This window comes from Drosophila santomea, chromosome 3R (assembly GCF_016746245.2).
Source record: "Drosophila santomea strain STO CAGO 1482 chromosome 3R, Prin_Dsan_1.1, whole genome shotgun sequence".
In the NCBI taxonomy this organism is placed as follows: Eukaryota; Metazoa; Arthropoda; class Insecta; order Diptera; family Drosophilidae; genus Drosophila; species Drosophila santomea.
In genome coordinates, this window is record NC_053019.2 from 2074145 (window position 1) to 2086474 (window position 12330).

The window sequence follows — 12330 nt, forward strand, 5'->3', positions numbered from 1 at the left end:
GTCGACAAATCTTTGCAATTAACTTGCGTAACCGACTACGCCCCCAAACAATAAAAACAGCTCCGAGCTCAAAACAGGTACATCAGTAGAAACAGCAACAGGCGCAGGCACGTGGAGAGCGTCGGGTTGAGGCCCTTTGTTGCGCCACCTGGCGAAGGCTACTGTACACACTTGGATCCAATTCCCTTCTCGAGCCCCAACCCACAGAGGGCTTCAGCCATGGGCGACAATATAATTGGCTCGGCGAGTTTCCTACACTTGGGGGACATTGTGTCCCTGTATGCGGAGGGCAGCGTTTGCGGTTTCTTGAGCACACTCGGGTAAGTACCATTGAAGGATCTCCTGGGGACACCTGTTGTCGAGTCCTGCACTAAACATCTGATTTCTTTTACCAGCCTGGTCGATGATCGCACAGTGGTGTGTCCCGAGGCCGGAGACCTCAGCTGTCCACCTAAAAAGTTCAGGGGTAAGTTGCAATATTTAATACTCGTAGTTGATATTCACTATCTTTGTGATACATTTTTAGACTGCCTCATTAAAATATGTCCCATGAACCGCTATTCCGCCCAAAAACAATTTTGGAAAGCAGCTAAACAATCGGCCAGCTCCAATACGGATCCCAATCTCCTCAAGCGGTTGCATGTAAGCTCGAGAATATATATAAGATAGTTAACACTTAATTTTTATATAATATATATGGTATTTCTCAGCACGCGGCGGAGATCGAAAAGAAACAAAACGAGACGGAGAACAAGAAGCTACTGGGGACCTCAATTCAATATGGCCGGGCTGTGGTGCAGCTACTTCATCTGAAATCAAACAAATATTTGACAGTAAACAAGCGTCTGCCGTCGCTGCTTGAGAAGAATGCTATGCGCGTTTATCTGGACGCCAATGGGAACGAGGGCTCATGGTTCTACATAAAGCCCTTCTATAAGCTTCGCTCCATCGGCGACTACGTGGTGGTGGGAGACAAGGTAATTTTAAGTCCGGTGAACGCCGATCAGCAGAACCTCCATGTGGCAGCCAATTACGAACTGCCCGACAATCCCGGATGTAAGGAGGTCAACGTCTTGAACTCATCGACCTCCTGGAAGATCTCACTATTCATGGAGCACAAGGAGAATCAGGAGCACATCCTCAAGGGCGGCGACGTTGTGCGTCTATTCCACGCCGAGCAAGAGAAGTTCCTCACCATGGACGAATACAAAAAGCAGTACCACGTATTTCTGCGCACCACGGGGCGCACCAGCGCCACGGCTGCCACCAGCAGCAAGGCGCTCTGGGAGATCGAGGTGGTCCAACACGACTCCTGCCGTGGCGGCGCCGGCGACTGGAATTCTCTCTACCGTTTCAAGCACCTAGCTACAGGACACTATCTGGCGGCCGAAGCGGAAATCGATGCTTCGGCGATTTCCGCCGCTTCGACATCAGGTCACGAGCTGCATTTGGGGGATTGTAGCAAAGACTCTGGCCTTAGCTGCTCCACCATGAACTCCACCATTAATGGTATGTGGTATTGAACTTTATTAACATGTTACTTTTACTATTAATTATAAATCCAATTTAGACAAACCCAAGGGAAAGCAATACCGCCTCGTGTCCGTTCCGTATTCTGCGGATATTGCCTCGGTGTTTGTTCTGGACGCCACTACAATGGCTCGCCCCGACAGCCTGGTCCCACAGTCCAGTTATGTGCGCCTACAACACATTTGCTCCAACACGTGGGTCCATGCCACTTCGGTACCCATCGATGCCGACGACGACAAACCGGTGATGTCGATGGTCTGCTGCTCACCCATCAAGGAGGACAAGGAGGCCTTTGCGCTGATTCCTGTCTCCCCGGTGGAAGTTCGCGACCTGGACTTTGCCAATGACGCCTGTAAAGTGCTGGCCACGGTTACTAGCAAGCTGGATAATGGCAGCATCTCCATTAACGAGCGACGGGCACTGATCTCGCTGCTGCAGGACATAGTGTATTTTATAGCCGGAATGGAGAATGAGCAGAACAAGACAAAGGCTCTAGAATTCACCATAAAGAATCCTATCAGGGATCGGCAGAAACTGCTGCGCGAACAGTACATCCTTAAGCAGCTGTTCAAGATCTTACAGGGTCCTTTTCAGGAGCACACAGCCGGAGACGGTCCATTTCTACGGTTGGATGAGCTCAGTGATCCGAAGAACAGTCCTTACAAGAACATCTTTCGTCTGTGCTACCGTATCCTGAGGTTGTCGCAACAGGATTACCGGAAGAATCAGGAGTATATAGCCAAGCACTTTGGCCTAATGCAAAAGCAGATTGGATACGATATTCTGGCAGAGGACACAATCACGGCCTTGTTGCATAACAATCGAAAGCTACTGGAGAAACACATAACAGCCGCAGAAATTGAAACATTCGTCGGTCTGGTGCGTAAGAACATGCACAACTGGGACTCGCGGTTTCTCGACTACCTCTCAGACTTGTGCGTGTCCAATCGCAAAGCTATCGCGGTCACCCAGGAGTTGATTTGCAAGAGCGTGTTAAGCGACAAAAACAAGGACATACTGATCGAGACACAGGTAAAGGCACTGCGGAGCGGATCCGGACCGGCGCGCTGCTACAAAGGCACCTCCGAAGACGTGTGCCTGGCCACGCTCGCCGAGGACGCCGGCGACGATGATGATCGCTCGGATGTGCAGTCCACGTCCACCACAACCACCTGGGACAGTGTCAGCCTGAACGAGGACTGTGGCAGCCCATCTACAGGGGATAAATACGAAATCCACCTCAAGTGGACGGGACAACCGGTGGGTGGCGTACTTAATCAAGTACTTTTACATGTTTCTTATCAGTTGATTTAAGTGTGTGATTTGTAAGATGAAACCCGAAGAAGATATCCTAATATATAGCGCTTTTATCGCAGGCTAAAAGTGTATAGAAATAATCATAAAAATCGTTGACTTGCAGACATCCCGGTCTATGGCTGATTTGGCCAGTTGCGATGGCGGCGAGCTGGAGGCGGCTATTCTGAACTACTATCGCCACCAGTTGAATCTGTTCTCCAACATGTGCCTCAACCGTCAGTACTTGGCTCTAAATGAGCTTTCACCTCGCCTCGATATTGATTTAATCCTGAAGTAAGTCTGGGAACAGGTGAAGCGACTGAAATTACTAACCATATCCTTTTTGCAGATGCATGTCGGATGAAACCATGCCATACGAGCTTAGAGCTTCTTTCTGCCGATTGATGTTGCACCTTCACGTGGATCGCGATCCCCAGGAACCAGTGACACCTGTGAAGTACGCCCGCCTTTGGAGCGAGATACCCTCAAAGATGTCCATAATGGAGTAAGTCAAAATGAAAGTTCGCTTGATTAGAGGTGCTATTTACTTCCTCATCCAGCTACGATGGCAAAAACCAGCAGCCAAATCAAAACAAGCAAGCCTGTCGGGCTAAGTTCAACACAACCATCGCCTTCGTGGAGAACTATTTATGCAATGTGGCCACCAAGGTGTGGCTCTTTACAGATCAAGAACAAAACAAACTCACCTTCGAGGTAAGTCTGCCCTTAGGCGTGAAGTATTAATTAGAACTGTTCATTAAAGTGAATTTTCAGGTTGTTAAACTGGCAAGGGATCTGATCTATTTCGGGTTCTACAGCTTTAGCGATCTTCTAAGACTCACAAAGACGCTTCTGTCAATTCTGGACTGCGTATCCGATAATTCATCAGGTGCTTTCGCCAGCACGGATACTGATTGTAAGTCCTGTATATTCTTAAAAAGATGATATCTTTAGAGTTTTAAGCTCCATCGTTTTCTCTTAACAAGCTGTCGAAGAAGAGACTAACACGGAGGGTAAGACGTTTTTATAGTATGAAATTTTTTAAAAAATGGTAAATTCTTTATATTTAAAGAATTTTACGAAACATTGACAATATTCTTGCTTAGAATAAGAGCAGTTTTAAAGTGTCAGCCATCTGTATTTATGACTTGCTTATGAAGATTAACTTTATAGATAATGTAATTAAAACATACTCTTATTTATATTATTTCCACTTTGATTACTTATACTTACACACTTGTTAAATTCCATAACTTGCAGCCGAAGGTGGAGTTCTACGCTCGATTGGGGATATAAACACAGTTATGACATCTTTGGCCCTGGGATCAGTTGGCCAGGCCATAGCTGCGCCCACGATCTCCCTGCAGCAGCGGAAGTCCGTCTCCCAGTTAATGAAGGAGTATCCATTGGTGATGGACACCAAACTAAAGATAATCGAAATACTGCAGTTTATTTTGGACGTTCGTCTAGACTACCGGATCAGCTGCCTGCTCTCCATATTCAAGCGGGAGTTTGACGAGTCCGAGGTGGCCGCTTCGGCTGCTAACAATGAGGCGAGTCAGCAGCAAACCCAACAGCAGGCACCGCTGACGCCTGGCAGTGCCAATGAAACTGACCCCCTGGATAATTCCGAGTCCATGGCAGCCGGCGCTGCGGCAGCCGCCGCTACTGCAGCCCGCCAGAAGAACATCGATCTGGAGTCCATCGGCGTGCAGGCGGAAGGAATCTTCGACTGCGAGCGGAGCGACGCAGCTAATCTGGATTTGGATGGCCAGGGCGGACGTACTTTTCTGCGTGTCCTACTCCACCTGATTATGCACGACTACGCGCCCTTGGTCTCGGGTGCCCTGCACCTTCTCTTCCGGCACTTCAGTCAGCGCCAGGAGGTCCTCCAGGCTTTTCGACAGGTACGTTGAATGTGATAGGAAGCAGAGTGGTTATATTCATATAATTATATCATGAAATATTTGCGGTTCTGGTTAGATTATTATCTAACTTATCTTTAAGTTATAATAATCAAAAAGTAATTCTAGGTATATACTTAATTATAACTGACATTTATTCGAATATTCATTGAAGCTCGCTTTATTTAATTATTTAGATTAGTTATACCCTTTACACGTAGGTCTCAAAAAAAAAATTTCTTTCACAAAATATTTATTACTAAAATAAGTAGAATAATTTGCTACTAACTCACTGAATGATCTAATGCTCATCTTCTCTCTTGTGTTTGCATGCGCTAACTCTCTATCTCTTTTTTAAATCGAGACTCGACCTTACTAATCCGATACCATATAATCGTATAATTACGCAATTGAACTCATGATCTAGTTTAAAAAAACACAACTAACAAAGTGGACTTACACCGCATACCGTACCGACCGATCTTTTGATTTTGTATGTACCCATGATTTTGAAAAGCTTCGATTAACCAGGCAGTTCAAGATTAACCAAGATATGTCCTCTGCCTCCGCTTTCAGGTGCAACTACTGGTCTCGGACAGTGACGTGGAGTCCTATAAGCAAATCAAGTCCGATCTGGACATCCTTCGCCAGAGCGTGGAAAAGTCGGAGCTGTGGGTGTACAAGGCGAAGGCCACGGATGAACTAGGGGCCACCGACGCCGGAGGAGATGCTGTCAGCCTGGAGTACAATGCCGCCCTGTCCCAGGAGCAGAGAAACGAGTACCGCAAGGTCAAGGAGATTCTCATCCGCATGAACAAATTTTGCGTAACTGCCTCCGGTCCAGGCTCTGTAGTCAAGCCACGCAAGCATGAGCAACGACTGCTCCGCAATGTTGGTGTCCACACCGTCGTTCTCGATCTTCTCCAGAATCCGTACGACGAGAAGGACGACGAGTTGATGAAGGAGCTCATGTGTCTGGCCCATGAGTTCCTGCAGAACTTCTGTCTGGGCAATCAGCAGAACCAGGTCTTGCTGCACAACCACCTCGATCTGTTCCTGAATCCGGGCGTAAGTTTCCTATTAATTCCCAAATATAACAAACTCGCAAAGATTTATGTATACTAGATTTGATAAAAAATATGTTACACGCAGAAGGAAGTGTTTCCTAACATACAAAGTATATATATTCTTGTCAGGATCACTAGCCGTGTCGATCTGTCCATGTCCGTTTGTCTATCCGTCTGTATGAATGTCGAAATCTCAGGATCTATAAATTAAAACCCGGTCTGGCAAGATCTTCAGGGAATAAATTCTTGCACTGGAAACTGCCATTCTGGATATTAAAGCTACAAAATGTTTAAATGAACTGAGGAGACTGTAGAGTCTAATGAAGCATTTTGATAAGTGGTCCAGCGTCTTTTATCTCGGATTCTAATACAATCATAAAAATCGGATTGTGGAACGCTCGGCGACTAGCGAGAAACTCTGATGAGATACGAGTCTTCCTAAATGTGCGTAATATATGTAGATATCATGCTTGTAACCAACGGTTACGTCATAAGAAGGTTCAATATCCGAACTCTTCATGAGCTCTCGTCGCATTCACTTTTAACATAATTGAATCGAGTCTAGTATACCCTTTTAGTCTACGAATAACGGGTATGTTAAAAACCGTTCACTGGTTCTTTTAATATTATTATATATAATATAAATATTAATATATAATTATTGGCACTTGTAAATTGATCTTTTGTGGATCTTTTACAATATTATAAGCATTTATTAATTGAAAATACAAGTGCCAATGTACCTATGCCCTCATCTAAATTGCTCGTGCTTTCTTTTATTGATGTCCAAAAAATACTTATTGGTCTTACAGATACTGGAGGCGAAGACTGTGTGCGCTATCTTCAAGGACAACTTGGCACTGTGCAACGAGGTGACGGACAAAGTGGTACAGCACTTCGTACACTGCATCGAGATTCATGGCCGTCACGTAGCCTACTTGCAATTCCTGCAGACCATAGTGCGTGCGGAGAACCAGTTCATCCGACGCTGCCAGGACATGGTGATGCAGGAGCTCATTAACTCCGGCGAGGATGTGCTGGTCTTCTACAATGACAAGGGTTCTTTCAACCACTTTGTTCAAATGATGCAGCAGCAAATGCTGCGCATGGAAAAGCTCAGCGACGACAGTGCCTTGAAATACCACGTCGAGCTGGTGAAGCTCCTGGCTTGTTGCACCATGGGCAAGAACGTCTACACGGAGATTAAGTGCAACAACTTGCTCTCTCTGGACGACATAGTGACAATCATCTGCCACCCGCTGTGCATGCCGGAGGTTAAAGAAGCCTACGTGGACTTTCTCAACCACTGCTACATCGATACGGAGGTCGAAATGAAGGAGATCTACTCCTCCGGGCACATGTGGAGCCTATTTGAGAAGAGTTTTTTGGTGGACATCAACCAGCTCATTACGAACCCCGCTGCCGCCAGCAACAAGACGCTCCAGGCGTACGTCCTAAATGGGGTAACCAATCTTTTGGGTAGCTTCTTCGCCAGTCCGTTCTCGGATCAGAGTGCTATAGTGCAGTCCCGTCAGTTGATCTTTGTACAGCTACTACAGGCTGCACACAGAATCACCCAGTGCCGTTGGATGTCGCTAGGAGATCGTTTCAACGTGGAAAACTGCATCCGCACGCTCACAGAGTCGGCCAAAATGCGTAGCATTGCCCTGCCCCCCGAGCTGGAGCAGCAGGTGGCAACAATGTCCAGCAAGACGGCTATGCTGACCCGACAGACTACAAAATGGCTGCTCGCATCCAAACAGCCCAAGTACGAGGCTCAGCAGGCAGCTAGTCTGATGCGCTGGGATCGCTCAATCATCGAGGGCTTGCAGGACATAGTGTCCCTCTTGGAGGATCAACTGAAGCCGGTGGTGGAGGCGGAACTATCGCTTCTAGTGGATATTCTGTACCGCTCAGAGCTGCTCTTTCCCGCCGGAACAGAGGCTCGAAAGCGCTGCGAAAGCGGTGGTTTCATCCGAAAGCTGATAAAGCACACCGAAAAGCTGCTAGAGGAGAAGGAGGAGCGCATGTGTGTAAAGGTTCTTCGTACGCTGCGTGAAATGATGGCCATTGATGTGAACTACGGCGAGAAGGGCGATGCACTGCGACAGACACTTTTGCTGCGCTACTTCCATAGCAAAAACACGTCAAGGGTACCGGACGATGAGGTTCCTCTGTTGGCCGCTCCTTTGATGGATCCTACAAAGCAAAACCACCTAGTGACCCACGGACCTGGGGCTAAGTACCTGCAGCGAGCGGGCAAAACGCTTCACGAGATGCAGAATCACTTGGATAAAGAAGGTGCCTCAGATCTTGTGGTCGAGCTGGTTATCAAGTCCGTACATTCCCCAAATATTTTTGTGGAAGCTGTGGAGTTGGGCATTGCACTTCTTGAAGGCGGCAACCCCATTATACAGAAGGGTATGTTTCAGAAGTTCCTCAGCGACGACCTGAACCAGGCCTTCTTTAAAGTCTTTTTTGAGAAGATGAAGGATGCACAGCAGGAGATCAAGTCTACCGTCACTGTAAACACCACCGACATTGCGGCTAAAGCCCACGAGCACAAACAGGATACCAATCTGGAACTAGACAAGATCGCTCGCAAGCATGGCCTCAAGAGCAACGGAGTGGTAATCACAGAAGAACTAAAGCGGGAACTGCACAATGCCGGACTGGCAACTGCCCGTGCCTACGGAAATGCCCGAAACATCCACTCCGGCGAGGAAAGCTCCGCTATCAGTGTTAACAGTCCGCTTGAGGATATACTGGCCGAAAAGCTGGAAAAGCACAAGGACAGTCGCGATCAGCGCAACCAATTGTCCAACAAGGTGCTGGTCATGCAACCTATATTACGGTTCCTTCAGCTGCTCTGCGAAAACCACAATCCGGACATGCAGAACCTGCTGAGGAACCAGAACAACAAGACGAACAACAACCTGGTATCGGAGACGCTTATGTTCCTGGACTGCATTTGTGGATCTACGACAGGCGGTTTGGGATTACTAGGCCTGTACATAAACGAGCACAATGTGGCCTTGATCAATCAGACGTTGGAGGCCCTCACAGAATACTGCCAAGGACCGTGTCACGAGAACCAGAATTGCATAGCCACCCACGAATCAAATGGGTTAGACATCATCACGGCGCTTATTCTGAACAATATCAATCCGCTTGGCGAGAACCGCATGGATCTGGTCTTGGAGCTGAAGAACAATGCCTCCAAGCTGCTCCTGGCCATTATGGAGAGTAGGGGGGACAGCGAAAACGCGGAACGCATTCTGTACAACATGAATCCCAAGCAACTGGTAGAGGTGGCCTGTAAGGCATACCACCAGGAAGAGCTGATCGACGAGCAGGATGATGGGGATGAGCCGGACGCAGGGTCGGACGATGACGATGCCACTGTGAGTCCGCGGGAGGTGGGCCACAACATATACATACTGTGCCACCAGCTGGCTCAGCACAATAAGGAGTTGGCCAGCCTGCTGAAAGCCTCCGAGGATCCACAGTCCGCCAGCTTCGACGCCAAAACAAGTCAGGCCTTGATGTACTACGCCACGCACACTGCCCAGATAGAGGTGAGATACGGCATGTAATAATCCCTATACTCTACGTATAAGTCCAATATGTATTCAGATTGTTAGAAACGATCGCACTCTGGAGCAGATAGTCTTTCCCATTCCCGAGATCTGTGAATACCTGACCACGGACACCAAAACTAAAATCCTCAACACCGCAGAACGGGACGACCAAGGATCTAAAGTGGCGGACTTCTTCGATAAAGCAGAGGAAATGTTTAACGAGATGAAATGGCAAAAGAAGCTAAGAAGTATGAAACCCTTTATATTGACGGAACTAATAAGTAAAATAATCGTTCATTTTTTGTAAATGCATAGGTCAACCTTTACTATTTTGGATAAGCAGTTACATGTCTCTTTGGAGCAATATCCTCTTTAACTGTGTGGTTGTTATCAATATGATTGTTGCCTTCTTCTATCCTTTTGATAATAGTGTGCCAGGTGAGACTATTGGAAAGACATCAAAACCATTTTATAACAATCTTTGTCATATGTTTCAGAGCTCAGTTCACATATCTCCTTGTTGTTCTGGATTATAACGATATTCTCACTTGTCATTGTGTTAACGCTACCCCGCGAGTCTGGAATTAGAACCTTTATAGGCTCCGTCATTCTTCGATTTATATTTTTACTGGGGCCGGAGTCTACCCTCTGCTTGCTGGGAGTCGTAACGGTATTTAAAATTTACTATATATGCCTAGGAATCTCGCTTATTTTTATACTTTCAAAATAGGTGACCCTCAAAAGCGTTCACATAGTGAGCATTATGGGCAATAAAGGCACTCTGGAAAAGCAGCTAATTAAAATTATAACTGACTTTCAGTTACTTTACCATTGCATTTATATAGCATTTTGCTTTTGCGGTCTGATATTTCATCCCTTTTTCTACTCGTTGCTGGTAAGGTGGATCTATTTTATACAGAAGGAACTTTTTTTTATTTTTTTGTTTTGTTCACAGCTCTTTGATGTGGTCTATCGGGAGGAGACCCTGGTCAATGTTATTCGATCCGTAACCCGCAATGGTCGCTCTATCGTGTTGACAGCTGTCCTGGCTCTGATTCTGGTCTACCTGTTCTCGATCATTGGGTACATGTTCTTCAAGGATGACTTTCTGGTCAGCGTGGACTTTGAGGAGCAAGACAATGGGACTCCTCCGTCAGTTCCTTTGACTCTATCTATGCCGGTATTAGGAGAAACCTGTTCTGCTTCAGATAATGTGGAAAACTGCCAGGCAGCCAAGGATGTGACACCACCGATTGTAGGGGGCGGTGAATTGAAAGAGCGCTCGTGCGACTCGCTGGTCATGTGCATAGTAACCACTCTTAACCAGGGCTTGCGAAATGGCGGCGGCATTGGTGACATACTCAGGGCACCTTCAAGCAAGGTAAATTTCATCCGTAGATCTCAAAGAATTTTACTAATTGTATATTTTTAGGAGGGCTTGTTTGTGGCACGTGTAATTTACGACCTGCTTTTTTTCTTCATTGTGATTATTATTGTCTTAAACCTGATATTTGGTGTCATCATCGATACATTCGCCGACCTGAGATCGGAAAAGCAGCAAAAAGAGGCCATCCTAAAGACAACCTGTTTTATCTGCTCACTCAATAGATCCGCCTTCGATAATAAAACCGTTAGCTTTGAAGAGCATATCAAGAGCGAGCACAACATGTGGCACTATCTGTACTTCATCGTCCTTGTAAAAGTGAAGGACCCCACTGAGTTCACAGGTCCCGAAAGCTATGTATATGCGATGGTCAAGGCCGGAATCTTGGAGTGGTTCCCTCGCCTTCGCGCCATGTCTCTAGCGGCTGTGGATGCCGATGGAGAGCAAATCGAGTTGCGCAGCATGCAGGCACAGCTTTTGGACACCCAGCTTCTCATTAAGAACCTGTCCACCCAATTACACGAACTAAAGGACCATATGACGGAGCAGCGAAAGCAGAAGCAGCGGTTGGGGTTGCTCAACACAACGGCTAACAGCCTCCTACCGTTTCAGTGAGTCTGTAAGAATTAGAACTGAATACCAGTTTCGGTACATCATTTTGATAAACATTCTTTGTGCACGCGCAAAAATGTGAACCCAAAAGTATTGGCTCCCCTCGCCACATGTATCCCATTCGAAACTCATTCTCAATATATTCAATGAGAAATGAACAAGATTGTAGGTATTCAAAAAATGAAATCTCCAAGAATAGTTGAATACCACCAATAAATACCAAAAATCGTTCTGTTTTAAATTGGAATTCCAAAACCCACACTTATATTTTCTCAAATATCCTGATCGATAGAATTCTACATTTTGAAAGGAGTACATTATTATGTAGGAAACTCACTCAGAGAATCTAGGGCTGTTAACATGTTAATAACGCATTTTTCAAAACCTTAAAATCTTAACCTTAACTCTCCTCGATGACTTCATAATACCTGAAACTAGAACCTCGACCTATGTCATTAACTTAAAAAGGTTCGCAGAGCGACCTCAATTTTAAAGCATGTTCTATCTTGTATTAAATTAAATATATTATTTAATTGTCAATACGGTATGAATAAAATTTCATAATTTCCTAATATAAGCATACTTGAAAAATCTAAATATTGTGATTACCTTATAATATTCCGTTTTTAATTTCTGAATGATTTACTTATTCGATACGAGTTGTGTTGGTTAAATTAGTTTTAAGCTAACAGTTAGAGTATACATCTTAAGCGCAACTACACTATTGTCAAGTGAATCTTAATATCTTTACATGTAAAATGGTATATATGTTTAAAATAAATACTATCAAAATAACTTTTTGTACTTACATTTATCTTGATTCTTTGATTTTCGTATATGAGTAATCATCCAAATAAATAAAAACAGTAAGCACATAATTTTTAGCCAACATTTTTATTATTACATATTATACTATTATTGTGCTTGCAACTCTATAAATGTCGCTAGAACACTTT

At 45.4% G+C, this 12330-nt stretch overlaps 1 protein-coding gene across 3 annotated transcripts; it reads left to right on the forward strand.

Moving 5' to 3' along the window:
• The first annotated feature begins 184 nt into the window (after positions 1 to 184).
• Positions 185 to 12169, forward strand: LOC120454255 (inositol 1,4,5-trisphosphate receptor). Of its 3 annotated transcripts, XM_039639382.2 has the most exons (19): positions 185 to 320; positions 396 to 466; positions 527 to 642; positions 711 to 1509; positions 1571 to 2790; positions 2951 to 3120; positions 3176 to 3331; positions 3387 to 3540; positions 3601 to 3742; positions 3813 to 3839; positions 4087 to 4733; positions 5307 to 5798; positions 6610 to 9375; positions 9434 to 9626; positions 9694 to 9816; positions 9876 to 10048; positions 10109 to 10273; positions 10334 to 10759; positions 10811 to 12169. In XM_039639382.2, the coding sequence occupies exons 1-19, from the start codon at positions 220 to 222 to the stop codon at positions 11375 to 11377; spliced, it is 8508 nt and encodes a 2835-aa protein (XP_039495316.1). In that variant the 5' UTR covers positions 185 to 219; the 3' UTR covers positions 11378 to 12169. The 3 variants fall into 3 exon arrangements, with proteins under 3 accessions (XP_039495316.1, XP_039495317.1, XP_039495318.1); XM_039639383.2 differs by lacking the exon at positions 3813 to 3839; XM_039639384.2 differs by lacking the exons at positions 185 to 320; positions 396 to 466; positions 527 to 642; ... (1 more) ...; positions 1571 to 2790; positions 2951 to 3120 and having other exon boundaries at positions 3193 to 3331; positions 3590 to 3742.
• Positions 12170 to 12330: the final 161 nt, after the last annotated feature.